The sequence below is a fragment of the Gobio gobio genome (genome assembly GCF_949357685.1).
Source record: "Gobio gobio genome assembly, chromosome: 20".
Lineage (NCBI taxonomy): Eukaryota > Metazoa > Chordata > Actinopteri > Cypriniformes > Gobionidae > Gobio > Gobio gobio.
In genome coordinates, this window is record NC_137113.1 from 44,895,808 (window position 1) to 44,923,592 (window position 27,785).

Genomic DNA, 27,785 nt, shown 5'->3' on the forward strand with positions numbered 1-27,785 from the left:
CTCTGATTGGTTGTAGGTCTATCCAATTGAGTGCAGAGGCATTTTCTTTCCTGGTTCGGTTGCGACACACCCCATAATCACAGCCCAATGGAGCAGCATCAGACTCATATTCTGACTAGAATCTGAGGATGACGACGTCAGGCTAACATTACACACTAACTAAAGTTAAAAAAAAAAGTGAAATTATAATCAAGGACCCCTTTAAGACAGCCTACATTTCTTAATTTTACTCTTTATTTAACAGGATTTGGAATGTTGCTATTTAGCTTTTTGGCAGATTGAGAAAAAGTAGAATATGAAACAAATGAGTACATAAAGCATGGACCATTTTGGAAGCTGTAAAAAGACAAATTTTATTGTTGCGTTCAATAACATGTCTATTTCTGTTTTGGACCGGTGGTCACACACAAAAAAGGGTTTTAATTTCAGCTTTGATAAGGCATGTAACTAGGGTTTCAGATTTCTGCCTGAGCGTATAAAACCAGCATCAAATTCAACTTATGGTTTTCCTGTGAGCGGATCCATCTACTCTGCCATATCCAGCCGCACAATAAAAGATGACAGAAGTCTTTGCCAACATGTGATCCGATCTATTCCCAGGCATTTGCAAGTAATGCTAGTGAAGAGAAATAAAAATAAGTAGCTCTTTTGTTTTGCATTCTGGAAGAAACTGGTTTCAACTCAATCCACATTATTAGTCCATACGCATTTATATGCAGTAGTAAAAGAATATGAACTATCACACGGCCACCAGCATCTCACAGCATTCCTATTGCATTTAATTTAACCGGTGATACTGTACAGACGATGCATTTTCAAAATGTAAAGTTGTGAGAAAAGCAGGTCAGACAGGGCCATGGCTCTTGAAGTTGCAACGTGTCCACAGAGCAATGAGTATGGTTTGATATAATGCCAGATGTTCTTCTCTCTCTCTTTCTCTGTTTGTCTCGGTCTTCTCTCTGCTTAACATGTTGCACATCTAAAAGCTAACGGCTCACAGCTTTGCTTATATGTTCAGACATGCAATGGACATTTGCACAAATATTCATGTTATGTTGTTGTCTATGGCTGTCTATTAATGTCACATCTCATCTGTGGCACTAGATGCGGCGTTTGTGTATGTGGGATCATCGTGAAGAGTGCTATTTTAACATCAGATGCATTTTGTTAGTAGTTGAATTCTTACGTTCATAGTTTTTATTCAACTAGTTCATGAACTTAAGTATTCCCTTGGGTCTATACGGCCATGTTAAAGAGATAGTACACCCAAAATTGTCGTTATTTACTCATTTAATGACTTTCCTTTTATCTGTGAAGGACGTTGTGCTCCAAAACAAGCTGTGTGAACACAAAAAAACACACAAACCATCGTCTTCTTTTTGTGTTTTGACAGAAGAAAGAAAGTCAGACATGTTTGGACTGACATGAGGGCGAGTAAACGATGACAGAAAGTTAGAAAACAGTAAACCCTACTTTCTAATCCTTCATTCAGTCCCAACACTGTAAAAAATGATACAATCAATACGTCACAAAAAACATGTTTTCACATTGTTGAAATAAGTTAAGCAATTTATAGTTATACAAGATTCAACTCGTTTTTAAGTCAGTTTAATGTCATACGTCCAGGTTTATTGTACTTAAAAATGTAAGGCAGCAACTTAAAATCAACTTAGAATCAATCCACAACATCATAAATGTTCCTCAAAGCTCACTGCAGTAACTCAATTCACAAACTACAGAATATTATCGTCATTTGGCAACTTAAATAAATGCTTAAACATGAAATGATCACATCCGATGAAGTCCAACTTGTCGATACGAAACAGCTGAATCTAGACTGAATCTCCCATCTCCCACGATTTCAGACAAGACTATTTGACTCCGTATATCCAGAATCCCTCTCCATGTTTCAAAATGTCCACGTTGTAATGAGGACTTGGAATAGTTTGACATGTTTTAAGGCGGCCCTTAGTCTTGGCTGAAGGAGGGACTCGCTTTGACTTGAACATGTAGCAGATATCTTGCGCACTCAGCACCTCCCCAAAACTTTGGCATATAAAAGCCAGGGTCAAACATTTGTTTAGGCAGTAGGGAGTTTCTGCTAGGGTCTGGATTGGAGTTACACAGACCGGACCCTACGTTTATGATTGAGGACAAAACAGGATTCCCCTTGCCTCAAAGAGTCTACATGTCTAATATTTAGACATGTTCAGCTTTGTGGATATCCGGTTAGGGCTGCTGCTCGCCGCAGCGGTGCTTGTGGTGAAAGGACAAGGAGAGGATGATAGTGAGTATATGATTTTTACTCCTGCTTTTGCAAAGATGCTTGACAGAAGAGATTGGAGAACTCCAGAGGGGGATTTTTCAGCTGCAGTCTAAAACTTCTTGGGAATGTCTTCTTGAGGAGGAAAAAAAACTTTTTCTCATTCTCATCAACATTTTTTATCTTCTAGAAATTGTAATTTTTTCCCATTTCGCTGATGCACGCGGAATTGTGTTCCTTCGAGCGCTTATTTGCTGCGCGCGTGCAGTTACATGTTCAGCGCGGGTGCGCGCCTGAGCGCGCGCGCTATGTGATGTCCTCGAGCGAAGGATGCGCTAAAGGAAAAACTCGACACGGATGAGAGAGAGAAAGAACGAATCGAAAGACCATTTAATGTCATGTATCCTCTCATTCTTACACCTTTTTGTACTCTGTCATACTTTTATCGTTCGTTAACGGGATATAACCGCTTATCTTCTGGATTACACACTATACTAGGTGCACCGTCACTCGTGAAATTTACGTTTTGACCGTTTTAACCTACACAGCAGCTCAAGTGTAGCGATAGAAGTACAATTCAGCGTTTTAGAATGACAAAGGAGCGTTTTATTGGATAGGGGAAAACCTCTGGTTTTCTCTTCATCATTTGCGAATGATCGGGGCGTGACGGTGGTTTTCCAAGACTTTGGCGCCACCAAGCGGTGGATTTTAATACTGCATGTGTTTGAAACGCAATGAGGTGATGCAGGCCTACCCATCAATGTGCACCACGCCCCATTAGGCCATTTTAGCTTCATTTACTTCCTTTTTTAAAACAATAATAGTGAAAATAATAAATTTGGCATCACACTAGCTGTGTATACTTGGTCATAATGTGCTATAATCAGTATTGTTTAGTTTGGAAGTGTCAGACTCTGTCCTTCAGATTATAAATGTCATATTTGTCCCCTTGAAAGTAACACAGAAGTGTATGTTTTCTTTTATTTGGAACAGAAAACATTTCAATAGAAGTTTAAGTCACTTTGATTTAGAGGGAAGCCAATTTAGCTACATTTCGCTGCCCCTCACATCATCCCCACCGTAGTTTTCTGACATGCGAATGTGATTGACTCTGTACTGTGCTAATTCATGGCGGTTGTCCTTACAGGCTCATTCGGTAGCTGCACATTGGACGGTCAGAATTACAACGACAAGGATGTATGGAAACCTGAGCCCTGCCAAATCTGCGTCTGCGACAGCGGGACCATCATGTGCGACGAGGTGATCTGCGAGGATACATCCGACTGTGCCGATCCAGAGATTCCCGATGGAGAATGCTGCCCCATCTGCCCCGACGCCGACGGTACACTCACCACCACCTTTGCCCCAGTCACACGCACCTTGCGGTCAGACTAGCTCTGTCGCCCTCAAGTGTGCAAACACTTAACCACATGCTCTGGGAAATATCTTTCATTGGCCTGTCATCATGTCGGAGACCTGTGGAGTGCAAACACATCACTGGATTGTCTCTCACCACTGATGCTTTTACATGGATTAAGGATGTTTTTATTGCCTTTTGGCTAATTATGTTTTTTTTTGTACTTCCGTGAACATTATCTCTGAACAGTTCGTGATGCATAGTAGATCAATTGCTCCTGTGCATTCAAATTATACATTTTAATGACGTTGAATATACATTAACTACCGATCTCTTAAGCATCAAAGGATGGGTGTTAATCTTTTTAATATTTTCGAGAGCCTGAGCATATCTATATCTTTACTTGAGCTGATTTAAGGTGGCACACTTCTGAAATGTGTTTATATTTTATTCCTCAGGGAATTCAGGTCCTGAGCCTCCATTTGTTGATCCCGTGGTTAGTGAGAATTTATTTGGATTTTTCATCATGCACCTCATTTATTACAAAAAGAATATACACCCTTTACATTTACAGCATACACCAATATAAAGTGCTTTAACATTTCCTAATTTTTCCATTTTTAGGGTCCTGTCGGTCCAAACGGAGACCCAGTGAGTGGAGTATTTGTCTTTAAACACATTATCATTATAATAATGCATTTATATTTATATAGTTTGAACCATCTGGGTTAGACTAGTACAACTAAAAAAAGACAAACGGCACTGTATGAGACAAAAAGTTTGTATTGATGTGAAAATCTGGCTATTTATGGGGCATTTGAGGCTTTTAACCTGCTGACCCCTACTTGTCCCGCTGACCTTTGACCTCAACAACTTGCAGATTAAGCCTTTGTTTGATAAACATGGTGTTGCTCATTACCTTTTCAGTTTTTATAGGATGTTTTATAGGCCTTATGTACTGTTTTTGTCAAAGGAATCTGTAGAGAAAAGGATTAAATGGATGAACACGTCACAGGTCATTGTTCTGATTGTATGCCGCTCATGGATCTCCGCTCTTTGTTTCGCAGGGTCCTCCAGGGCCTCCTGGCAGAGATGGTACTCCCGGAGAGAACGGACTCCCTGGACCTGCTGGTCCTCCTGGTCCTCCTGGAACCCCTGGCCTCGGCGGCGGAGTAAGCAACTCCATTTTGACATTGTAAAACTGTGACTCAGAACTGCGTCAGCATCGTTATGATTAAGCTTGAGAGAGTTTTTCGTGTTGGCCCGTATTCAAAAACACACATAGTGAGCTTCATGTCGCGTTGCTGCTCTCTGATTGTTTCCTTTGGCATTCAAAAAAAATAAAGACATAAAATTAATGCATGAAAGTGCATGAAGCTTCTGTAGTTCAGTACCACTATGTGAACAGCTCCCATCATTCTCACCATTGAGGATTCTGGGTCGACAGGAATAAAAGCACACTATGCACTCTGTAACATTTTGACACACATGAGGTATTCGTGACGTGTCAGGTGATTATTATAGCATTTACACAGTGTATTATTAGCTAATATTCTGACTTTAAAAAGAAAACTGTCCTTTAGTAGTGCAGATCCTCGCAGGAGCACAAACCTTAAACTTAGATAACGAAACAAACGAAGCTCTGCTCCGCGAACCCTCACTCATTCATTTTCTTTGTTCCCTACAGTCTTTCCTTTCCCAGATGGCTTATGGCAGCGAGAAATCCAGCGGCCCTGCTCAACTCGGACTACCAGTACGTCGTCAGCTTCACTGTTCCAACTCTTTCCTTCATGATCTCACACAGAATAGACAGAAATGTATTTTGTAAAACAGAATAGATAATTTGTAGTCTGCTCTCAGTGACCTCTCACTTTTACACAGTGATATTCAGCACTTTTGTGTACATCTCGTTTATCATAATTCACGTTTTGTACCTGTGTTATATCTGTAAGCCGTTTAGATTTCTGTTTTCGAAGCACTCAATTTGCACGGCCTTCTGAACTACAAAAACCTACATGATATAGAATATACGTAGTGCTTTATCCTGTAATATCTCTATTTAACAGATTGTTTTCTCTCTTATAGGGCCCCATGGGTCCCCGTGGCCCCCCTGGAGTTGCAGGTTCACCTGTAAGTCTTTTTCTAGTGTTATACTACAAAATGTTCATGTTTTGTTCGAGCAAATAAATCTTAGTTCTAGCATTGAGGTCCTGATTATTGTCAATAAACCTCATGTGGCATTATCCATCCCATCTGATTACTATTTGTGTGTGTTTTTCACAGGGCCCTCAGGGATTCACTGGCCCCGCCGGCGAGCCTGGAGAGTCTGGTTCTCCTGTGAGTATCTTTGCTAAATGCTACTTCGTAGCGCTCTTCACATTTGACAAAACATGCATATTTTAACAACAGCTCGTGAACATTATTCTTCTGCTCTTGTTGCCTTTAGGGTCCAATGGGTTCTCGTGGTACTAACGGCCCTCCTGGAAAGAACGGAGAGGATGTGAGTTGTCTTTTTCCTCACTGCATCCACTCCAATCGCCTCTCAATCAGACGAGTCAAACTCAAATAAATACAGCACAGGCCTTTAAGTGTCTTCTCATCTCTCTTCTGCTCTTCCTCAGGGTGAGCCTGGCAAAGCAGGACGTCCTGGTGAGCGTGGAGCCTCCGGGCCTCAGGTGCTCACATGCTTTCCTCACTGATACACACAAATTACTGCCATATTGCAGACACAGTCAATTTATGAAGGTTTATACTAGAGTACAAGTGCTCACTGGAATAAAAACATTTTCAAATAATCAAACAGGGTGGAAAGAGATTCAAACGTTCTGTTCTCTTGCTTATTTCACAGGGTGCTCGTGGATTCCCAGGAACCCCTGGACTCCCCGGCATCAAGGGACACAGAGTGAGTATGACCCTACTTTTTTAATATACTTTTATATATATATATATATATATGGTAACACTTTATTTTAGGGTCCAATTCTCACTATTAAAGTTGCTTATTAGCATGCATATTACTAGGATATTGGCTGTTTATTATACTTATAAAGCTCATATCAATGCCTTATTCTGCATGATCATATTCTACATCCCATAATCACCCAATACCTAAACTTAAACACTACCATGCTAACTATTAATAAACACTAATTAGGAGTTTATCGAGGTATAAAAAGTCATAGTTAATAGAGAGAATTGGACCCTAAACTAGTCTGACACACATTTTATTACATATTCCATGTTTTTATCTGCTTATTCATTAGTATTGGCCACCATATGTGTTTTTCACTTTTGTGTGCAATGCTGCCTGCGATATATATTTATATATACATTAGTAATGTAATGCTTTCTGTTAACTCTTACAGGGTTTCCCTGGTCTAGATGGAGCTAAGGGAGACGCTGGCATTGCTGGACCCAAGGTTAGATTTTTCTTTCATTTGTATGCTCTTGTATGTTCTCATACTCATTTGGTGATGTACCGATGTGGTGTTGGTTCTCTGTTGATTGTGTCTCCTCTCTGATGACAGGGAGAGGCTGGTTCCCCTGGTGAGAATGGTACTCCTGGAGCAATGGTGAGTGATTCTAGATGGGAGTCAAAGTCCATGAAAAGGTCTTCGAAATGATGGCATTCTTCTCAAGTTTCCTCTTCCATCTGCTTCTTTCAGGGTGCTCGTGGTTTGCCCGGTGAGAGAGGTCGCCCTGGTCCCCCTGGCCCTTCTGTAAGTGTCCCATCCATGCATTATTGCCTCTGTGGAGTTAAGACAAAGTATTACATTTTCACTTCTACTGTGTTTGTACACAGTATGAAACTCATTATGTAATATAATGTTCAGCTTATACAATGCAACTCAACTCTTATTGATTTACCATGAGCAATCATTTATAAATGTCCAAATGAGAACGCACCACAAGTCTAAGATAATCAAAACTGATTGAAATCTGTCTGCTACTCGTTCTGGAGGCACAGAGATTAAATGCTCTCAGGTGTAGAGTTGTTGATCCAAGAATCATTGGCTTGTTTAAAGGCAAAATCTTCAGTCATCATTCGGTGTTGTTATTGGTTCATAAAGATGGACGATTGTAATCGTATTTTGTTGTTTTCTGCAGGGTGCCCGCGGTAATGATGGCAACACTGGCGCTGCCGGACCTCCCGTAAGTCTCTTAAGACCAATATTCTGGTAATACAGTAGTTATTTACTATACAAATCTATTCAAGTATCACAATACACTATCTTCATTAATACTAAATACAAGTTAATGTTCATAGTACTCATTTTAAGATGTGAAAAGGAAGCAGTTGAGTTGGAGGAATGTTTCGATTAATCCTGCGGGAGTAGTCGCGTTAATAATTTGTATGTATTCTCTCTAATTATTATTTTTCTGCTACATTAGGGACCCACTGGACCCGCTGGTGCTCCTGGTTTCCCTGGTGGTGCTGGTGCTAAGGTATGGTACACACTACAGTGTCTACTGCATACTAACATTTAAATGAATCATTTGATGCAATGCACTTATTGTGTGCATGCATGTTTTTACATAAAAATACCTGCATGTAATTACATCTGTGATTAATTTCTGTAGTCACATCTATAATTACACAGTTGACCTTCCCTTACACCTTACCCACCCTTCACTCTAAACCTATCCCTAAACTTACCCATATCCCACCTCACAAAAAAAGCAGCAAAATGGTAGTATCGCTTTATGGTAACACTTTATTTTACAGTGTCCTTGTTACATGAACTTACCATAGTAATAACAGTAAATTATGCGTAATTACATGCAACTAAACCAAACCTTAATCCTACCCTAACCCTATAGTAAGTACATGTAGTTACTAAATATTACTCAGTTCTTAAATATATAATTAAACTGTAACAATGACACCTTAAAATAAAGTGTAACCCACTTTATTTTACAGTGTCTTTGTTACATGTACTTACTGTAGTAATAACAATATGTTATGCATAAATGCATGCGACTAACCTAAACCAAACCCAATTCCAGTAAGTACAAGTACATTTGCAATACAACATGAACTGAATACGTACATTGTACATAATGTAGATGTTTTATGGTCATGGATTGATTCAGCTGCCAACAGTACTTCCTATAATGTTCAGTCCACCTTTAATTGATTGCTGCTTGACCCATGCATGTGCAATATACCAATAAAACATTCTTTAGATAAAAGTGCCTACTAAATGCATACATGTAAATACCAGTGGGACTGGTAAACTTACAATTCACCGTTTCCCCTCCGCTTCTGTAGGGAGAAACTGGCGCTGCTGGAGGCCGTGGTTCAGAGGGACCTCAGGGAGCCCGTGGTGAGCCTGGTAACCCTGGACCCGCTGGTGCCGCCGGTTCTGCTGTGAGTATTTACATCCCAAAAACACCATCTTTTAGACAACTGTGTATTTGCTAGAATTTTAAATGAACTACATTTCAAAAGGAAATGCCTGTGCTTGCATAGCAGAAACAGAATAACAGTACGTTTAAACTGCCGTTATAATTAGAAAAGTTGTATATTCAAATATAGAGATATGTAAACTGTATTATCTGCTAAATAAGGCGTGAATATATAACATTTCATATTAAAATAATAAATGTTCTGCTTTGAAACAATGTGCATTGTGAAAAGTGTTATACAAATAACGCTTGTACAAATAAAATTATTCAAAAAAGCATTTCCTCCTATCTCATATTTTTTCCATCACCTTGTCCCTTTAGGGGCTCCGTAAGATTAAGATATCAATGCATAAATATCATCTTGGGTGGTGTGAATATGATTAGCTTTAACTGTGGACATTTTTCTTCTCACTGCACAGGGAGCCCCTGGTTCTGATGGTGCTCCTGGTGGCAAAGGATCTCCTGTAAGTATATATATATATATATTATCCCACACCAATCTAGCTTTATCTTTTATATATGCTTTTCCCCTCTGTATGGCAATATGGGACAGACTTTGATTTGAATGATTTGCAATGATGTTTTATAGGGTGCTGCTGGTATTGCTGGCGCTCCTGGATTCCCAGGTGCCCGTGGACCCGCTGGACCCCTTGGCCCATCTGGTGCTCCCGGCCCCAAGGGAAACAATGTATGTATACTCCATTTTATTAAGCATGCATGAGAAGAGTTGTAATGTTTCAGTGTTTTCAGGATGTCATATATTGAAATTGAGATTGCAGGAGGTGTGACTTTTGCACAGATTTTTGCTCCAATTTGCAGTCTGATCAGTAGATGCTATTTTCCGAAAATCAGAGCCAGTATGCAGATTTTTGGCAGGCAGAATGGACACAATAGTGTATGATGGGATTTTTTTTGTAGCTTCAGGCTCTGATTTCATATTTGATATTTTGAGTTGATTTTTTAACACATATTATAAGGGCTGGGTTGAAAATATTGATTTCCCGATTTTAATCGATTCTTAAATCCTGTTTTCAGTTGATGAGTGAACAAAACATTATTTGTCACCTCCCATCCAATAAATCACAATGTGCTTCGTTACTTTTGGTATGAAACAAAGCCTCAGCTTTCAAATTCCGTCAGGTTTATTATTAAACTCAAACAATAAATACGTTTTTCCCACTCTTTGAACTTTGAACTGATCATCTTTTCCTCTTTACTACTAGTTATAGCATAAATAAATGCCTTTTGTGGTGTATTCCAGCCTTTAGATGTTATAGATCTGATGTAGTAGTAACACTTGAGCTAGGCACCTCTTTCCTCTGTTATAAATGTACATTAAGTTGCTTTTGATACAAAAAAGTCTGTAGATCAATATCTTACATCTTGTGCTCTGATTCCAGGGTGATCCTGGTCTCCAAGGCCCTAAGGGAGATGGCGGTCCTAAGGGAGAACCTGTAAGTTTCTTTGAGGCATGGATAATTTCCTAATATTTTCAGAAACCTCTGCTGTGATAGTAATAATTGCTATTCTCTGTCCTAGGGCTCAGTTGGACCCCAAGGTCTCGCCGGACCTTCTGGTGAGGAAGGAAAGAGAGGAGCTCGTGGTGAGCCTGGTGGTGCAGGACCTGTCGGACCCCCTGGAGCCCGTGTAGGTTAACCTTAACAAAACTGTGACGGTGCAATTCCGGCATGCTTTTTTGGCTTGTTTGTTTCTCACCTTTTGTGTTTTTCTTTCAAAAGGGTGCCCCTGGAAACCGTGGTCTGCCTGGTACTGATGGAGCACCTGGACCCGGGGTAAGATCACTGACCTGACAAATCAAGGCCGTGATTTTTGCTAAACTGTAACACTTTAGTAAACCTTATAATATGCTTTACACTACCGGCCAAAAGTTTGGACTCACCAAGGCTGCACTTATTTGATAAAAAAGTAATATTGTGAAATATTATTGCAATTTAAAATAACTTTTCTTTTTGAATATATGTTCAATTGTAATTTATTCCTGTGATCAAAGCTGGATTTTCAGCATCATTACTCCAGTCTTCAGTGTCACATGATCCTTCAGAAATCATTCTAATATGAGGATTTGCTGCTCAAGAAACATTTATGATTACTATCAATTATATTCATATTTTTGTGGAAACCATGGGGTAAGATAAAAAAAAGAAATTAATCATTTTATTCAACAAAAACACATTAAATATATCAAAAGTGACTGTAAAGACATATCAAATATTCTATTTCAAATAAATGCTGTTCTTTTAAACTTTCTATTAAGCAAAGAATCAAAAATGGTTTCTATTAAAATATTAATGTCGTCACAGGAATAAATTACATCTTAAAATTTATTAAAATAGAAAATAGTTATTTTAAATCGTAATAGTATTTCACAATATTTTACTGTATTTTTGATCAAATAAATGCAGCCTTCACTTGAGCAGAAGAGACTTCTTTCAAACAGTATTAAATCTTAATGATTCCAAACTTTTGATTTTAGGTTAGAAATATTATTATTATTTATTTATTTCCTATTATTTATTATTTAATAGGACTTGAATTACATAAACGTATGGGACAGCTTTACATAGTCCTGTCCAGTGTACTGTAGTTTAACCCATATATCAACATGCATATCCAAAATGATGTCATCTGTTATTAAACGACAGACATTATTGTGGGTGTTTTGAAGGGTTTAAAGTGTTAAATTACAGCACAGCACTCGATCTAGTCCTGACTGCTCACTGTAATGCTGTTTAATACATTGAGAAGGAGCTGTCCAGGGTCCTGCAGAAGATTGCTGTTGCTGAAATACTAAAAGTGGCCATTTAAATCGCAGGGTTCCCCTGGTGAGCGTGGATCTAATGGACCAATGGGTGCTCAAGGATCCTCTGGAGAGTCTGGTCGCCCAGGAGAGCCAGGATTGCCTGGAGCTAAGGTGAGAAATTGGCTCTTTAATGTTATGTAAAAGCATATTAGTAGTATAAATAGTCTGTATTTTGACCTAACCCGATGCCTGTTGTAGGGTATGTCTGGTGCCCCTGGAAGCCCTGGGCCTGATGGCAAAGCTGGACCTTCTGTAAGCTGAATATATATATTTCCTTTTTATAATTTGCTGCTATGATTTTGTTTGTATGCGAAATAAGACTCTGATATGATACACTAAATCCTTTATTTAAAGTAATGTTTGCATGATCCTCTTTAACCTGTAGGGTGCACCTGGACAAGATGGCCGACCCGGACCAGCAGGACCTGCTGGATCTCGTGGTGCACCAGGTGTGATGGGATTCCCTGGTCCCAAAGGAACTGATGTAAGTTACTGAGATAAATCTATGAATTATATATTTAAATAGCTTGATAGAAACCAATCCTCCTCTAAACAACACATTAACCTTATAAAGCCTCCTGTATCATATTTTATACGGCCTCTAAATTATCAACATGATCAAAACATTGCTGAAAAACAATCTACTACATGCCTTCTGTCGTCGGATTGATAGTTTAGACTTCAAGATGGACTGAAGCAACTTAGGTTTTAGAAAAATCATGTTAAAATGTATCAAATATGATCCATCAGGCTTTTGAGGAAGGTTTATTTGTTCATCTCTCAATCGTCATTGTTTTGCATTGCATTATATGATTTAAAACGACAGAGCTTTGATCATAAAACCAAGCATTTAAATATCAAGATATATTATTGGCAGGTATAGAGTGACGGCTGATATTTATATGCATTTTATGTCAGTAGTCTGTTATAAATATCTCATTGATTTACATAACAAATCAGAATTTCAGCTAACTCTTTGACCATATAAATATCAGCATCTGCACTAAACTGCATATATTTGCTCAGTTTGGGCATCTGAATAAATCTGATGTTGAGTATGAGCTTCATATTCTCACTATATCATACTATATGAGCCATAAAAGCCTGATGTATAAATAATTCACAAACTGCTTATTTAATACATTGTTTTATTCCTCTTAGGGTGAGGCTGGTAAGGCTGGCGAGAGAGGTGTTGCTGGACCCCCTGGTGCTTTGGTACGTACTGAATCACACAGATTTGAGCTTTATTCATTGCTTTAAACACTTAGAAAAGTCACTTTGGTAAACTCTTAGAAAAGAGGGTAACCTCCAGTTGCTTGAATCATGTCTGAGCAGGTGCATTATGATGCAGTGTTTGTTTCTGTGTATTTTTATAGGGCGCTCCTGGCAAAGATGGTGATCTTGGTGCTCCTGGTTCTCCTGGACCTGCTGTATGTGTGCTTGAACCTCTTAAAGTTGATATGATTAAAAAAAAACTGCCATGGCAATGTGACCTGTTTCTGCTCTAACTTGGTCTGTGATCTCATAGGGACCATCTGGAGAGAAGGGAGAACAGGGACCTGCTGGTTCCCCTGGATTCCAGGTATGCATGGACATGAAAATACATATTAGTACAAATTAGTAGCCAATTATCATTGGTTTAGTCGTTTGATGAAACTTAAGCAATCCATGTTTATTCTCTTACAGGGTCTGCCAGGTCCACAGGGTGCAACTGGTGAGAGTGGCAAACCTGGCGATCAGGTACGTGTGGTCACTTTGACATAATTGTGTTAGCTCAAGGAGTTTTGTATTTTATGTTGTGCATTTTTTTCAAATTTAACTTACAGTAATCAAACAAACTGTAAACACAACCTTTATCCAATGCAATCACATTCTAAGAAGCATATGGTTATACAGGAGGGCAGATTTTCTGTTCAGTGTTATTTATTATGTTCACTCTTCAACAGGGTGCTCCTGGTGAAAGCGGTCCTTCTGGTCCTTCTGGTCCAAGAGTGAGTATCTCTTTCTTAACAGAAAAAGCCTGCAGATATTCTTCATCTCAATCAATCCTTAATACTCACCCAAGATCCATTTCACCTATTAAACTATAAGAATAATCTGACTTCTACTTCTACCTTATTGTCACTATTACTACAGTCATCTTACACTGCAAAAATCAACTGAGAAGCAAATGTTCATAGTATGAAAAAGCTATAAAGAATTATAAGAATATATATTGATTTTTATTAAATAAAAGTTTTCATTTTAGATATTAATTTCATATATATAGAAATGTCTATGAATACATTTTATAGGGATCCTTTATTGATCATATTGAGCGATTATGGTGGGAAAAAAAATTATTTTTCATTTTTTCCTATATCAATTTATCAGCTTATTTCAACCACACCCATTTTTTTACGTTTTTGATACTTGGAAACACTTATACTGATAAAATATATATAAACATTTACTCAAAATTTGAAGGTCTGTTATTTTATTTTTTATGTGTAAATGTGAGATTAGTTATAAAAAAATCACTAATTATAAACCTCTGTAAATGCATTTTTTTATTATATTATTATATATTTGTATTATTTTATTCATGCAGCATGTACAGAAGCTGTAGTACTAAGACAATATGGTGGCTTTTCCTCTTCCCGCTTTCCTCACTGCTCTAGTATAGCGTTTCTGTTAGTCAGCTGGGATGAAGTACAGCAGAATGATGTTTCTAAATGTCTGATGCAGGGTGAAAGAGGTTTCCCTGGTGAGCGTGGTGGTAATGGACCTGCTGGCTCTACCGGACCCCGTGGAGCCCCTGGTGCTCCCGGTAACGATGGTGCTAAGGTAAGACTCCCAGTCGGATAGTATTATGACTCAGAATAGTGTTATTTGAGAAATAATCTAATTCTCTCTTTGTATGTGTGTGTTTAGGGAGAGCCTGGTGCCGCTGGAGCCCCTGGCGGTGTTGGTCCTGCTGGGATGCAGGGAATGCCAGGAGAGCGCGGTTCTGGAGGCATGCCTGGAGCCAGAGGAGACCGAGTAAGATTCATAACAATACAGATTTCTACTTGCATTTAAAGCTGAATACTTCTATATTCTGCCATCAAATAAGTTTGCAACCTTGCTTATCAAGCAAGCATACCCATGTGAAAAAGAAGTACAATTTAGCATACCTTTAACAAGAGTACTTATATACTGAGTGTAATGTTTTCAGGTTTGCATGTTATTTTTGACCCACTTAAGTAGGACTTAAATATATCTTTATATGTAATTTCATTATTACCTCTATTGTCTTTGAGATATAGTTAGTGTGCTGACACGCTAAAATATACTTTAATGGCATTTCTATTGAAACTTGTGTCATGTATTTAGATATAGGCAATTGCACATTGTTAATGAAATTGTTAACTTTAAGTGTAATCTCAAATATCACACTACAGTTAAAATTACAATCAAGTACTTTACATGTGCTTTAGTATGTTAACACTTCTTTAAAGCATGACAAAATATTATTAAAACAATGATTTAAAATGTCCTTTGACGTAAAACTTTAAATTTTATGCTTTTTAAAAGCGTACTTAAGTGTGCAGCATTCAAGATTTAAAGTGCACTACAAGTGCATGTTAAATACAATTAAGCATGCTTCTTTTTCACAAGGGGAGTGACTTGTTACCCAATCGAAATGATACTGACAGCAACTGTACAGCGTAGTGTTGGTGATGTCATGTCCTGCTGTGTGTTCACAACGGTTGTCCTTCCTCTTCAGGGTGATGGTGGTCCCAAGGGCCCTGATGGGGCTGTTGGCAAGGATGGCCTGCGTGGTATGACCGGCCCTATTGGATCTTCTGGACCCAGTGGTGCTCCTGGTGAGAAGGTAAAGAGATATGAAACAATTATTAGATGATTAGCATTGAAAGATTTACATACAGTAAAGCTCCAAGTCATTTGGATGTTTTTAAATGTGTTTTTGCCTTAGTACTGATCAATTTTCTGGAGCATTTACAGAATAATAAAAGAATTACAGCTTTGTATATGATTCTCCTCTCGTGGTTGTGTTTTAGGGAGAGCCTGGTGCTGTTGGACCTCCAGGACTGACTGGTCCTCGTGGTGGCCCTGTAAGTTATCAGGATGCTACCGAAAACCTCATGAAACATGGACATAAACACCCAAAAATAATGCGCAATTGCACACACAATTTGTGATCAGCATTGCTGTTTTACTGCCGTTATTTATAACCCTATTAATGAAGGCCTAAATCATGAACTTGATTAAAAATTTGCTTAAAAAAAAACCTGTTGCACACAATCTACAACATGCCTTCTGTTATCTGATTGATAGTTTTTATCAAGTAAAAGGCCTTTTAGCAAAACATGTTATTAGGAGATATAGAGTGACAGGTTTTTAGGCCATATAAATATCAGCAACTGCACCAAATTGCATATTTTTGCTCAGTTTGAGCCTCTGTTTTTTGGTTTAAGCTCCATATTCTCACTGCATCATGCTATGTGAGCCACAAAAGCCTGATGTATCAAATATGATGTATCAAAAACACACATTTTAATTTTAACATAAACTGTTCCATTTAAAAATTGTATGTGAGTGATTTATTGCAAGTCATTGATGCATTTTTGTCTTGTATCTTCCCAGGGTGAGCGTGGTGAGGTCGGTGCCCCTGGACCTGCTGGTTTTGCTGGACCTCCTGTGAGTATAACAACCTCATCCCACATTTGTCAGTCAGTTCTAACCATGTGGTGTTTAAAATCACTGAGCTTAAGTGTCTCTATTCTGAATGCAGGGTGCCAATGGACAACCTGGTTCTAAGGGATCTACTGGTGACACCGGACCCAAGGGAGATGCTGGAGCTCCTGGACCTGGTGGACCCGTTGGAGCATCTGGCCCACAGGTAGTTAACGATATCACTTTTCTGTTGTACTTAAATAGATGATTATCCCATATAATAATCTTATTACTGGTTGTTTTGTTTGACAGGGACCTGCTGGTCCTGCTGGAGCTAAGGGTACTCGCGGTGGTGCTGGACCTCCTGTAAGATTCAGTGCTATCAGACATTTATTACAAACAATAGAAATTAGTCACAATTCAAAGCCATGTTATTTTAGTATTATTTAGATCCTATTATAGTTGTATATACTGTATATATAATTATTCATTTATATATAATTAAATTTTTAGTTATTATTTATTTATTTATATTTTAATTTATTTCAATTTAATTCCATTTTATTGTCATTGCATCAAATACAGCAAACCTCACCGTGCATCCACACACAACAGCAGTTAACATTTATTTTATTAAAAAATGTTTATGGTATTAGTTTTAGTTTAATATTCTGGACTTTTAGAGGCTATTTATTCATAGACCTCAATTCATTTGAGCAATTAAGCATATTTGGACAACTTCCATTTGCATAAAATATTAAACTTCTCAGATTTAAAGTCAGTTCTCTTCAAGTTCACACAGGTGTTCTAACCACAGGTGTAGTTCATCATTTAACCCCTAACATGCTTTTCTGTGAAACAAAGAATTTAAAATTGGTTTGACAGTCATACTTTTTTAAATGTAGCAATACATTTTTAGGGGTCAGTGTATATACATTCTCTGATATGATATTGCAGTGTTTCTGTTGCCAGTGAGCAGTTTCAGAGTGTCTTTGTTTTTAATAGGGTGCTACTGGTTTCCCTGGTGCTGCTGGTAGAGTCGGACCTCCCGGTCCTTCTGTAAGTATTGTTTTTTTCTAAATAAGGTCTAAACCAGGGGGGTGGGGGCTAATTTCATAATAAAATGTAACTATTAAATTATGTCATGTGACCATTTACTGACATCAGAGAACCATGTGAATGTGTTGTTAAATTATTGAAATATTAACTTTAAAGTGTGCTTGAAGTAAATATTTTAGGGCCAAAGGGGATCAGCTGACAAAAATGTTTGGAAATATTAAATACTTAACAAATATTGACTTCATATACAGTATTTACAAGCTTCTCTTTAGCTGTTGAGCTGAGTCTGACCACAAAACATTTGATTTCACTGCTTCATCTTCTCAGGGTGTATCTGGACCCCCTGGCCCATCTGGTGCTGCGGGTAAAGAAGGACAAAGAGGTGCCCGTGGTGAGAAGGGACCTGCTGGTCGCCCTGGAGAGGCCGGTGCCGCTGGACCCCCAGGACCCTCTGGAGAGAGGGGTAGCGTTGGTCCCGATGGTCCTGCTGTAAGTAACCATCGTTTCAACCATAAGACGCTTTTCCACCTTCGGGCCAAACCGTTCTCACGGTTAAATCTGCTGAGAATTCCGGGCCGAAAACGGTTTGTAATCATGCCGTACCAAACCAAGCTCACCGTTCGGCCTGACAGTGGAAAAGTTGCTGTAGTTTCATCACAACAGCTACAAAAAAATACACAAATCTGTGATGCTGAGTTGAAAGTAACCTTCAGTTTGCTCTGCTGTCAAGTCACATGTATAGCGCTTATACAATACAGCTTGATTCAAAAGCAGCTTTACAGTAAAAATATACAGGAAAGTTCATCGAAGTTCTGAATTGAATTAAATTTCAGCTCTAAAGCAGCTCTGAAAAGACAATAGTGTCATTATTCATATCATTTGGTTCAATAATTTGTTACATTTATATAGCGCTTTTCTAGGCACTCAAAGCGCTTTACATTTAGAAGGGGGAATCTCCTCAACCACCATCAATGTTGATTCGGTTCAATTCAAAACGGTATTGATGTTGCGGAGTCCATCAGTTATGAAACAAATTAAAGCAGGCTTTACAGAAGACAATATGGTCATTTTCCAGCTCAGGTTAGGTTTTGTTCTCATCCCGTAGTGTCAGTGCAGTCAAATCTATGATATTACTGAATGTTAAGTATGGACTTTTAAACCCATGGTCTTTAGGGTCCCCCTGGTTCTTCTGGACCTCCTGGTGTTCTTGGATCCCGTGGTATTGTTGGTCTTCCTGGACAGAGAGGAGAGAGAGGTTTCTCCGGTCTCCCTGGACCTTCTGTAAGTGCTCAAATAACCGATTTTATTTAATATAGATAGTCAACATAAATTGACCCTGATTACTTTAATGTGCATTCTTCTTGAGTCATTGGTGTGTTAATAAAAAAACATGTTTGCATAATCTTTCAGCAAATTGTTCATCCAATTCCAAACTTTGTACTCATTCTCATGTGAAAATATTCTATTTTACTGTTTTTAAACTGGTTTGCGAATGCAGTTTGACTGCAGTAAACTTTTACTTTAGTTGCCATCCTTCATAATATCCATTCAACTACCCATCACCTCAGGGAGAGCCAGGAAAGCAGGGATCCTCTGGGCCTCTTGGTGAGCGTGGACCCCCTGGACCGATGGGCCCTCCTGGACTGGGTGGATCTCCTGGTGAGGCTGGACGTGAGGTGAGCAAACTTTATAGATTTCAAGACTTACGGTAAACCAGATTTGTCCTGTCAGACAACAAAATGGCCACATTCTGTACATCGTGATGGAGTCATTTTCGTGATGTTGCTCATCTCTGCAGGGTAATGCTGGACATGATGGCGCTCCTGGCCGTGATGGTCCACCAGGACCAAAGGTGAGCGCAATCACAATTCTTACTTAGGCATCCTATTCTATAGTTGTATAAAAAGTAGCTATTTGACATTAAATATGTATAGAATTGACTAAACTTGATGTCAGATTTACCTAATATATATATATAACTGGTTAATGGTTATAGGCAGGGCTTGAAATTCACTTTTTTTGCTCACCAGCCACTGTGACTAGTGGTTTTCCAAAGTTAGTAGCCACTCAGCATTTTCAATGGCCACAATTTTGACATTGATACCATGGGGAAAAAGCCATATAGATATTTTTTAATAATATCTCATAATTTGGAAGCAGGTTTATTAGGCTGCTGTCACTTTAAGACCTGATGCACGGATCCATTATACTGTTACACATGTGTTTTCTTTCTCAATTGTTTACATTCACTTAAAATATAATTGACATTTTGCCATTATTTTGTGTGTATTTGACTGTTTAAGCACAATAATCAGCGAAAAATAACTCAATTTAGTGCTGAGAGGCGGCTTTATGTGCTCGCACTTTGGGTGATATGCGCAATCCCACACTGAAATTCAAGCCCTGTAACACCAACAATATTCATCTGGAGCAAATGAAACAAGTGGTGATATTGTGTGTCTATTCTGAGGAAAATTAGTATTGGAAGCGTTTCAGATATTATGTATCGAAAAATCTATATTTTTGGCAACACCACATTGCACTTACCGGTAGTTATTTATTTCTCATGCCTTTTTAAAAGACTACAATTGAAAAGTGTATATATTATAAATAACATTTCATTAATGTCAAGCCCTGGTTATAGGGTAATAAATAGTCATTATCACCTTACAGTCACGCTATCTGGGTTTGTTTATTATCCCTTACAAAATAAATTAATGCATATAAATTGTACATAAATTGGATATGTAATTGGTGGCTCCAGTTTAAAAGAACACTTTTCCCTGTTTGCCGTAGGGAGACCGTGGTGAGTCTGGAAACGCTGGTCCTCATGGCGCCCCCGGTGCTCCTGGAGCCCCTGGCCCCATGGGTCCATCCGGAAAGAATGGTGATCGTGGAGAGGCTGTAAGTTTTCATATGGCAGAATTGTTTGAATGAAAAATGTCATTTTATTATTAAAAATGTGCACCTAAATGAATAAATAAACGTAATGCATCCATGCCAAAATGATAGTTTTTATTATTATTTTTAATTAGATTGTATTTTTATATTATCTGTTTTTATTTTAAATTTAGTTACAGTTATTAGTGAGTTATTTTAGTGCTTAATATGAATGAAAATGAGAAATGATGCTGAAATGCTGATTATTTCAAGTAATGAAAATGTTTTTATGGTTTTAGTTTTAGTTAACGATAATAGCTGCACTGGAACACTAAAAACTTTTGTATGACATTGATATATTTTGTTGGATTATCTCATGCTATGATTGTGGATGTTCAACATTGTTTTTGTTTTCTCTCTTTCTCTCACTTCTTTCCAGGGTCCTGCTGGTTCTTCTGGTCCTGCCGGTCCTGCTGGTGCTCGTGGTTCCCTGGTATGAATTCCTAATTTTTTATCCGTTATACAACTTGTATTTTTTTTTGTAATTCGTCACCAGTCTGATCATTCTCATCTCTCTACTTTTAGGGTCCAGCTGGCCCTCGTGGAGACAAGGGTGAGGCTGGTGAGGCTGGAGAGAGAGGCATGAAGGGACACCGTGGCTTCTCTGGAATGGCTGGAGTTCCAGGACCTCCTGTAAGTGAGCATAATGTCACAGTTACATGCTGAATTTGAACATACATGATTTATCAAGTTAGACTGGAAACTGACCCTTATATATGATGCTTTCTGAACATTTTTAGGGATCTCCTGGTGACCAAGGACCTGCTGGACCCTCTGGCCCCGCTGGACCTCGTGTAAGTAGCACATCGCATATGATGGACTTTATATAACCTCACTTAAATAATAATCAAGCAAGTCACATTTTTTATGCTTTATACAATATAGATTGTTTCAATGTAGCCTCACAGAAGTAAACAGGAAAATTCAATTATGAAACGAGTCATTATCCAGGTCAATTCAGTTCCAGTTCAGTGCATGAAATAATATTTCTGAATGTTAAAAACAAAAGTGACATTGACAGTAGTGGAGAAAAAAACCCTGGGAGATAACTCAGTTATATGCATTCAGAAAACGACATGATTTAAAAGAATAGTTTACATTCTGTCATTGTTTATTCACTCTCATGTAGTTACAATCTCATATGGCTTTCCATTTTTAGTGGAAGACTAAAGTAGATGTTTGGCTAAATTAGGGTTGCCACTGCCAGGTCTGTTCCCAAAAGGCCAATCAAAAATCTCCCAAACCTAGCCCTATCCTAATATGAAAACTCAACATATGCCATTCCCATAACTAAAATAACACATTACAGTCACTGTTATGCGTTATGCCCAGTATATAAATAATATCCTAGCATTCATAAAGTCATTTCATCACAAAACTCGTCATCTAGCACAGTTTTATCATTGGTAAAATGTAAAATATTTCCCTACAAGCATTTCAGTCAAATACAATTGATGCAATATGTCAAATCATTTAAACCGCGTTAATCCTCTGCAACATTTTAAGAGAAGCACAAAATAAGTACCTCGGGAAAACCGCAAACTTGGCAACCCTGAGCAGAATGTACATGCTGCTCTTTTCCATACAACAATAGCAGTTGTCAAGCTGCAAAAATACTACATATTCCAAGTCTTCTGAAGCCGTATGATAGTTTGAGATGTGTTGCTCTGAAATGAGAAATCACAGGACAAGCTTCTGCATGCAAATATTGTAATACTCCGAACGGTTTCCATCTGCTCATAGGGATCTTCTGGTTCCAACGGAGCTGCTGGTAAGGATGGCATTAATGGCATGCCTGGACCCGTTGGACCCCCTGGACCCCGTGGTCGCTCTGGAGAAATGGGACCTGCTGTAAGTCTGAAATCATCACAATTTTTACAGCTAAATTGTCTCTTTGAAGCTTTTAGTGGTCTCCGTTTTAGTGTAGACTTCAACATATCAAAATAACATCCAATTCGATGTACTTATGTGATATTTTCTCTCTTAACTAGGGTGCTCCTGGTACTCCTGGACCTCCAGGTCCTCCTGGACCTGCTGGCATCGGTGAGCCCTTCCTTCCCATGCCACAAAGCGAGAAGGGTCCAGATCCTCTTCGTGGAGGCTACAGAGCTGATGATGCCAGCGTTCGCGACCGCGATGCTGAGGTGGACACCACCCTGAAATCTCTGAGCCAGAAGATTGAGAACATCCGTAGCCCCGAAGGAACCCAGGCCAACCCTGCCCGCATGTGCCGCGACCTCAGGATGTGCCATCCTGAATGGAAGAACGGTAAGCATGGACTCGATTTAAGCCAGTTCCAGCATCCTGCTGTAGGTCAAATTCAGATGTGGTGTACTTATTGTGCATTTCGAAGCTCTGAAATTGACTGAAATCTGTTTTTCCTGCTAGGTTTCTACTGGGTGGACCCCAACCAGGGCTCTCCTCTGGACGCCATCAAGGTCTTCTGCAACTTGGAGACTGGCGAGACCTGCGTCAGCCCATCTCAGACCACCATCCCCATGAAGAACTGGTACACTAGCAAGAACATCAGAGAGAAGAAGCATGTTTGGTTCGGAGAGTCCATGCCTAATGGCTTCCAGGTACGTCAAGACCTTAAACTAGGATATACAGAGATATAGTCTGTGAAAAGAAATACATTACAGGATTTAAAATACATGTTTATGTGCACATACTGTATATATTTGAAACCAGTTCCAGCAAACCATAAATAACAAACCAATAAATAGTTTTAGGATTTTTAATTAAAAGTTTTGTGAATTTTGAAATAGACTTTTTGTATTAACTTAAAATGAAAGAATTTTTAATTTCTAAGACATGAATCAAGTAATCACATTTTTGACTGAAATTCTGCACAAAAGATACGATTTTCTAGCTTCCACTCAAACTCAAGATGCTGCAAAAATGCAAAATTGAAGTATATTCACTAGTGATCTCAAAATATGTGAACACAGGAAGTAATGTTGTGTTCTCTTTTTAGTTCCAGTATGGCAGCGATGGCTCTGATCCAGAGGATGTTAACATCCAGCTGACCTTCATGCGCCTGATGTCCAACGAGGCTTCTCAGAACATCACCTACCACTGCAAGAACAGCATCGCCTACATGGACGAGGCCACAGGCAACCTGAAGAAGGCTCTGCTCCTGCAGGGCTCCAACGACATCGAGATCAGGGCGGAGGGCAACAGCCGCTTCACATACAGAGTCAGCGAGGATGGCTGCACGGTGAGCATCTCTGCCATTGCCTTTTCTTTTGCTCACATATATGCGTCTCTTTCCTTCTTCATAATGTTACTTAAATAGTGCACTGCAGAGATTAAGTGTTTTGTAGTCCATCCTATAGTTTTGCGTCACCCTGGTTCCCTCGACAAAAAGCCAATAGGATTATTGCAGAAAATAAGCTCTGTGAACAACACAAGTTTATGATTCTTACATGTTTTGTTCATCATGATAATCTCAATTTTATGAATTTTGATGCCTAAATGCAATCAGAAGTAAAAAGCTAAACGTAGTGTATAAACCACAGTCGCATGACTTCAGTGGCACCACAAATAAGATTTCAAAAAACTCTTTTAGTCTTTATTTTAAAGTTTGAGTTGGAATAGTTTGCAAAGAGCGCGATTATAAACACAATGAGGCTGTGAAAGCGTCTAATGAGTAGATGAGTTTACCTGTTCGGCTGATGATGTTTAATATCTACTTATTTTATGTCATAAGGTATTATGTCGTTGAACAAAATGTGACAATATCTTAACTAGGGCTGTCACTTGCGATTATTATTTTGACGAGTAATCAGATAATATTTTGAGGTTATAAAAATAGCCTTTAAAATGACTTAAAATACATATATAATAACAATGAGGCAATTATATTTGGTTCAAATCAAGTATCAAAAGTAAGTGGTTTTTACAGAAAAACAGTTCAAATACATAATATAATACACATAATGTACATTTGATTATAAATTACAGTATGTACAATAACAAATGCCTGCAGAGGGCGCCAACCTGGTGATTGTTTTACAGCAGATCAAACCCTTGTTTAATATTGGATATTTAATTCAAATGTTCACTTAATCTTTAATATTTGGGAACTTCTTTACGATAGAAATGCTAGTCACTGTAATTTCTTGAACAAAAATATGTGGACATCAAAACATCCAAACTAAGAGCAAGGGTTTCAACTTTTATTTTGAAAAGATATTGATGTATTCTCCTGTGTCGGCATAGCTTTATAAATGATTTACCTTACAAATTTGATGAAATGGCGCACATTGTGTTCCCAGATGAACGTTAACCTAAACTCACCGCACATGCAGAGATGGAGTGTGAGACGCGCTCCCTAGTATAGTATAGTGGAGTATTTACTGTGAACGGAGCCACTCTGAGACGCACATAACCTACACGCATGTTAATAAATATTAAACCTGCAGGGCATATATTTATTTAAATGAATCGCAGCCTTTTTGAATTCCCAATAGCACTATTCTATATGGTTTTAATATATCATGCGGCCTTAGAAAACGGTATAATAATGCGATTGATGGATTCTTGTCCGTGGAATTCGCCACTTCCAGTATTTCGCCGGGGGGGGTTTTCAAATCGAGGACTCAAATTTAATCAAGGAATCATGCAGCCCTAATACTGAGCTTGTGTTCACCTCAGACCTTATTTCAGGCATTTAACCAAAAACCCATTGACTTCGGGACGATGGAACCTGAAGTGCTAAACGAATCATTTCCGGCTTTTGGCCTACAAAAACACATCATCCCTGCAGCACCCTATTAATCTCATCATTATTAATTTGTCCTTGTTTGTTTGTTTGTTTGTTTTCCACAGTCACACACTGGCACATGGGGCAAGACAGTCATTGACTATAAGACAACGAAAACATCTCGTCTGCCAATCATTGATATCGCTCCTATGGACATTGGTGCTCCCGATCAGGAATTCGGCGTAGAAGTTGGCCCAGTCTGCTTCTTGTAAAAAGAAAAACCTGGACATGACTTTGCTGTTTTTTTTCTAGCAGTCATCTTCAAAATCTTTTCCTGTTCATTAAAAAAAAAAAAGCCCGAACTCTTATTCGGCTGCAATCGGTCCATGTGCTTAAACCTGAATCCTTGAAGACGGTGCTTGTTGTGATTCCCATCTTGAGAAACATTCTTAAAACAAAAATCGAGGACCACTACATTAGCCAGTATCACCATCATGGACACTTCGTGAGAATCCTTTGCGTCAGCTGACAACAAGAAAATAATATATACTTGTAAAACGCCCCGCCCCCTGGAGTCCAAAGAAAAAACGACCACCTGGTGACTCTTTTTGACCACTGCCAAAGGACAATGAAAAACAAGCAAATGCTAATGTACCATTCTCTGGTGTTGAATAAATATGACAAACGACAGCCGAGTGTCTTGTTCCTTCTACCCCGATAGTAGACATCACACAGGAAACCGAGTTAGGTCAATGGTACGACGTCATCTTGATATAAAGGCTACCTCAGGACAAAACAAGTGGGGGAAGCGAGGGCAGTTTTTTATTCAAGCGAAGTAAACGATTAGTAACAGGTATGAAAAGGTGCTACTTCCTCTCCAGGTCCTGTCTGTGGCGTGTTTGTATTTGAGAGAAGACAAACTCGTTGGCTTTTATACTGTCACTTCCACTTGCAGGGCCTTTTTGGTGCTAAATGTCAACAGAATGTCAATGTGATGCAATGTCTCTTATCAAAGTGTCCGCGGAAGAGGAGGATGAATCCGCTGGATAGGTCGGTTACTGTAGAGTTGCACTTAATCTGATGTGGGTTAAGTGGATGGACTGATTGCCAGTTCGTCTCGTTTCCATTCCCCCTTCCTGAAGTTTCTAGAGAAGTCTTATTTTTGTCTGTACATGCCGCTCCCCCCTTTCCAGATTTTATTTCTACTTTCAAAATGCAATGCACACCTCTCTTCTTTTTTATTTTTGTTTTTAGTTTGTTTGATTTGTTTTCAGTGAAAGGTTTCAGTGAGGCGGCAAAAAGAAAAGAGCATGGAAGAAATAAACCCTCCAATGGTTCCAACAAAAGGATCTGTACTTATTTTGTACATGTATAGTATTTCAAGATGTTTTTAATTATTTTGGATGTTGAAATAAAGCATGTTTATGTGGTCAACTGGATGCTGGACATGTTATCTTCTTGCCATGGCCTCGGTGCCTTTCTCTAAGCATGAATTAAACAAACTACGATGCTTTCACTCAACCATCTTAATTTCTACTTTATTTCCAGGGGTTGTGCTTGGGATGCATGTTGATGACGGGAAGGGAACTATCATATTTCTGAAGAACAATTCACATTAAAACTAAAATATTAATGCATTTGTACACCTCTCTTTTTAAACAAAAGTACAGTAGTTCTTCAATGTGCATTTTAATACTCGAAGGCACATTTCTAAAAACAATCAAGTGATGCTTCTTGTGGACTCTGATTTACAGTCTGACTAAAATGTTTGGATACTATTGGTCCTAGTCAAATGAGAAAAAAATCACTTTTCCCCTCCTGACTTTGAAGATTCAGTTGCCAATTTAAAAAGGTTTACACTTTAAAAACTAAATTGTGTTTGTGAAAAACGATCTGAATGGCATACGCTCACATGAGATGAAGACTGTACCAAAGACTACTAGATATACAAACACTGATTCCTGACTCTCATTGGCTGCCGTCTCTGTAGCTGTTCGATAACTTGATTACAAAGGAAGAAGAAAAGGTCTGAAGCATAGACTGTAAAAAAGGACGACACAACTTCATTCTCTTACCATTGTAGAGAAATGAAGCCGCCCATGTCCAAATATGGCGCTGGCATCTCGTAGCCTGAAGGCCTGTTCACACGGGACGATTTTCGCGCGCGTTTATCACCGATGTTTAACGCCTCGTGACTAAACAAATGGCGCCAATGTGAGTGTGCACACCGACGCGCAAAAACGGCAGACGTAAGGAAAAGTGAAGTCAGTTAGAAGCACTCACTTCCTGATGGCTGATGTACTGCACAGCCTCAGACTGAGCTTGACAGCGTAGATGTGATGTGAGCAGCCAGTCTGGCAGTGGCAAGTCTTCTAGTAGTTGTGCAAAGTGAAATCTGAATCACGATGTGGAAATATTTTGTCCCGTGGCTTTTGGCTTTCTATGGGCTTCTCCCTTGACTTTATCGGACTTTTAAGCCTTTATGTAAAAGATTGCCTGTGAGCTTCTCCTCTTGTCTATACGGAAATTCCTCTACTATGCGACGGTTGTCGAGTGGTTACGACGCAAT

The 27,785-nt window shown here is 38.8% G+C and overlaps 1 protein-coding gene across 1 annotated transcript; it reads left to right on the forward strand.

Moving 5' to 3' along the window:
* The first annotated feature begins 1,998 nt into the window (after positions 1-1,998).
* col1a1b (collagen, type I, alpha 1b) lies at positions 1,999-25,906 on the forward strand. Its single transcript, XM_079801651.1, has 51 exons — positions 1,999-2,287; positions 3,411-3,605; positions 4,079-4,116; positions 4,245-4,271; positions 4,688-4,792; positions 5,308-5,373; positions 5,706-5,750; positions 5,904-5,957; positions 6,067-6,120; positions 6,242-6,295; positions 6,469-6,522; positions 6,986-7,039; positions 7,148-7,192; positions 7,286-7,339; positions 7,728-7,772; positions 8,013-8,066; positions 8,893-8,991; positions 9,449-9,493; positions 9,619-9,717; positions 10,430-10,483; positions 10,569-10,676; positions 10,769-10,822; positions 11,863-11,961; positions 12,049-12,102; positions 12,236-12,334; positions 13,012-13,065; positions 13,227-13,280; positions 13,379-13,432; positions 13,537-13,590; positions 13,797-13,841; positions 14,578-14,676; positions 14,764-14,871; positions 15,599-15,706; positions 15,894-15,947; positions 16,480-16,533; positions 16,628-16,735; positions 16,822-16,875; positions 17,515-17,568; positions 17,896-18,057; positions 18,742-18,849; positions 19,137-19,244; positions 19,367-19,420; positions 20,365-20,472; positions 20,888-20,941; positions 21,034-21,141; positions 21,249-21,302; positions 22,252-22,359; positions 22,500-22,776; positions 22,897-23,087; positions 23,486-23,728; positions 25,342-25,906. The coding sequence occupies exons 1-51, from the start codon at positions 2,206-2,208 to the stop codon at positions 25,486-25,488; spliced, it is 4,359 nt and encodes a 1,452-aa protein (XP_079657777.1). The 5' UTR covers positions 1,999-2,205; the 3' UTR covers positions 25,489-25,906.
* The last annotated feature ends 1,879 nt before the right edge of the window (positions 25,907-27,785 follow it).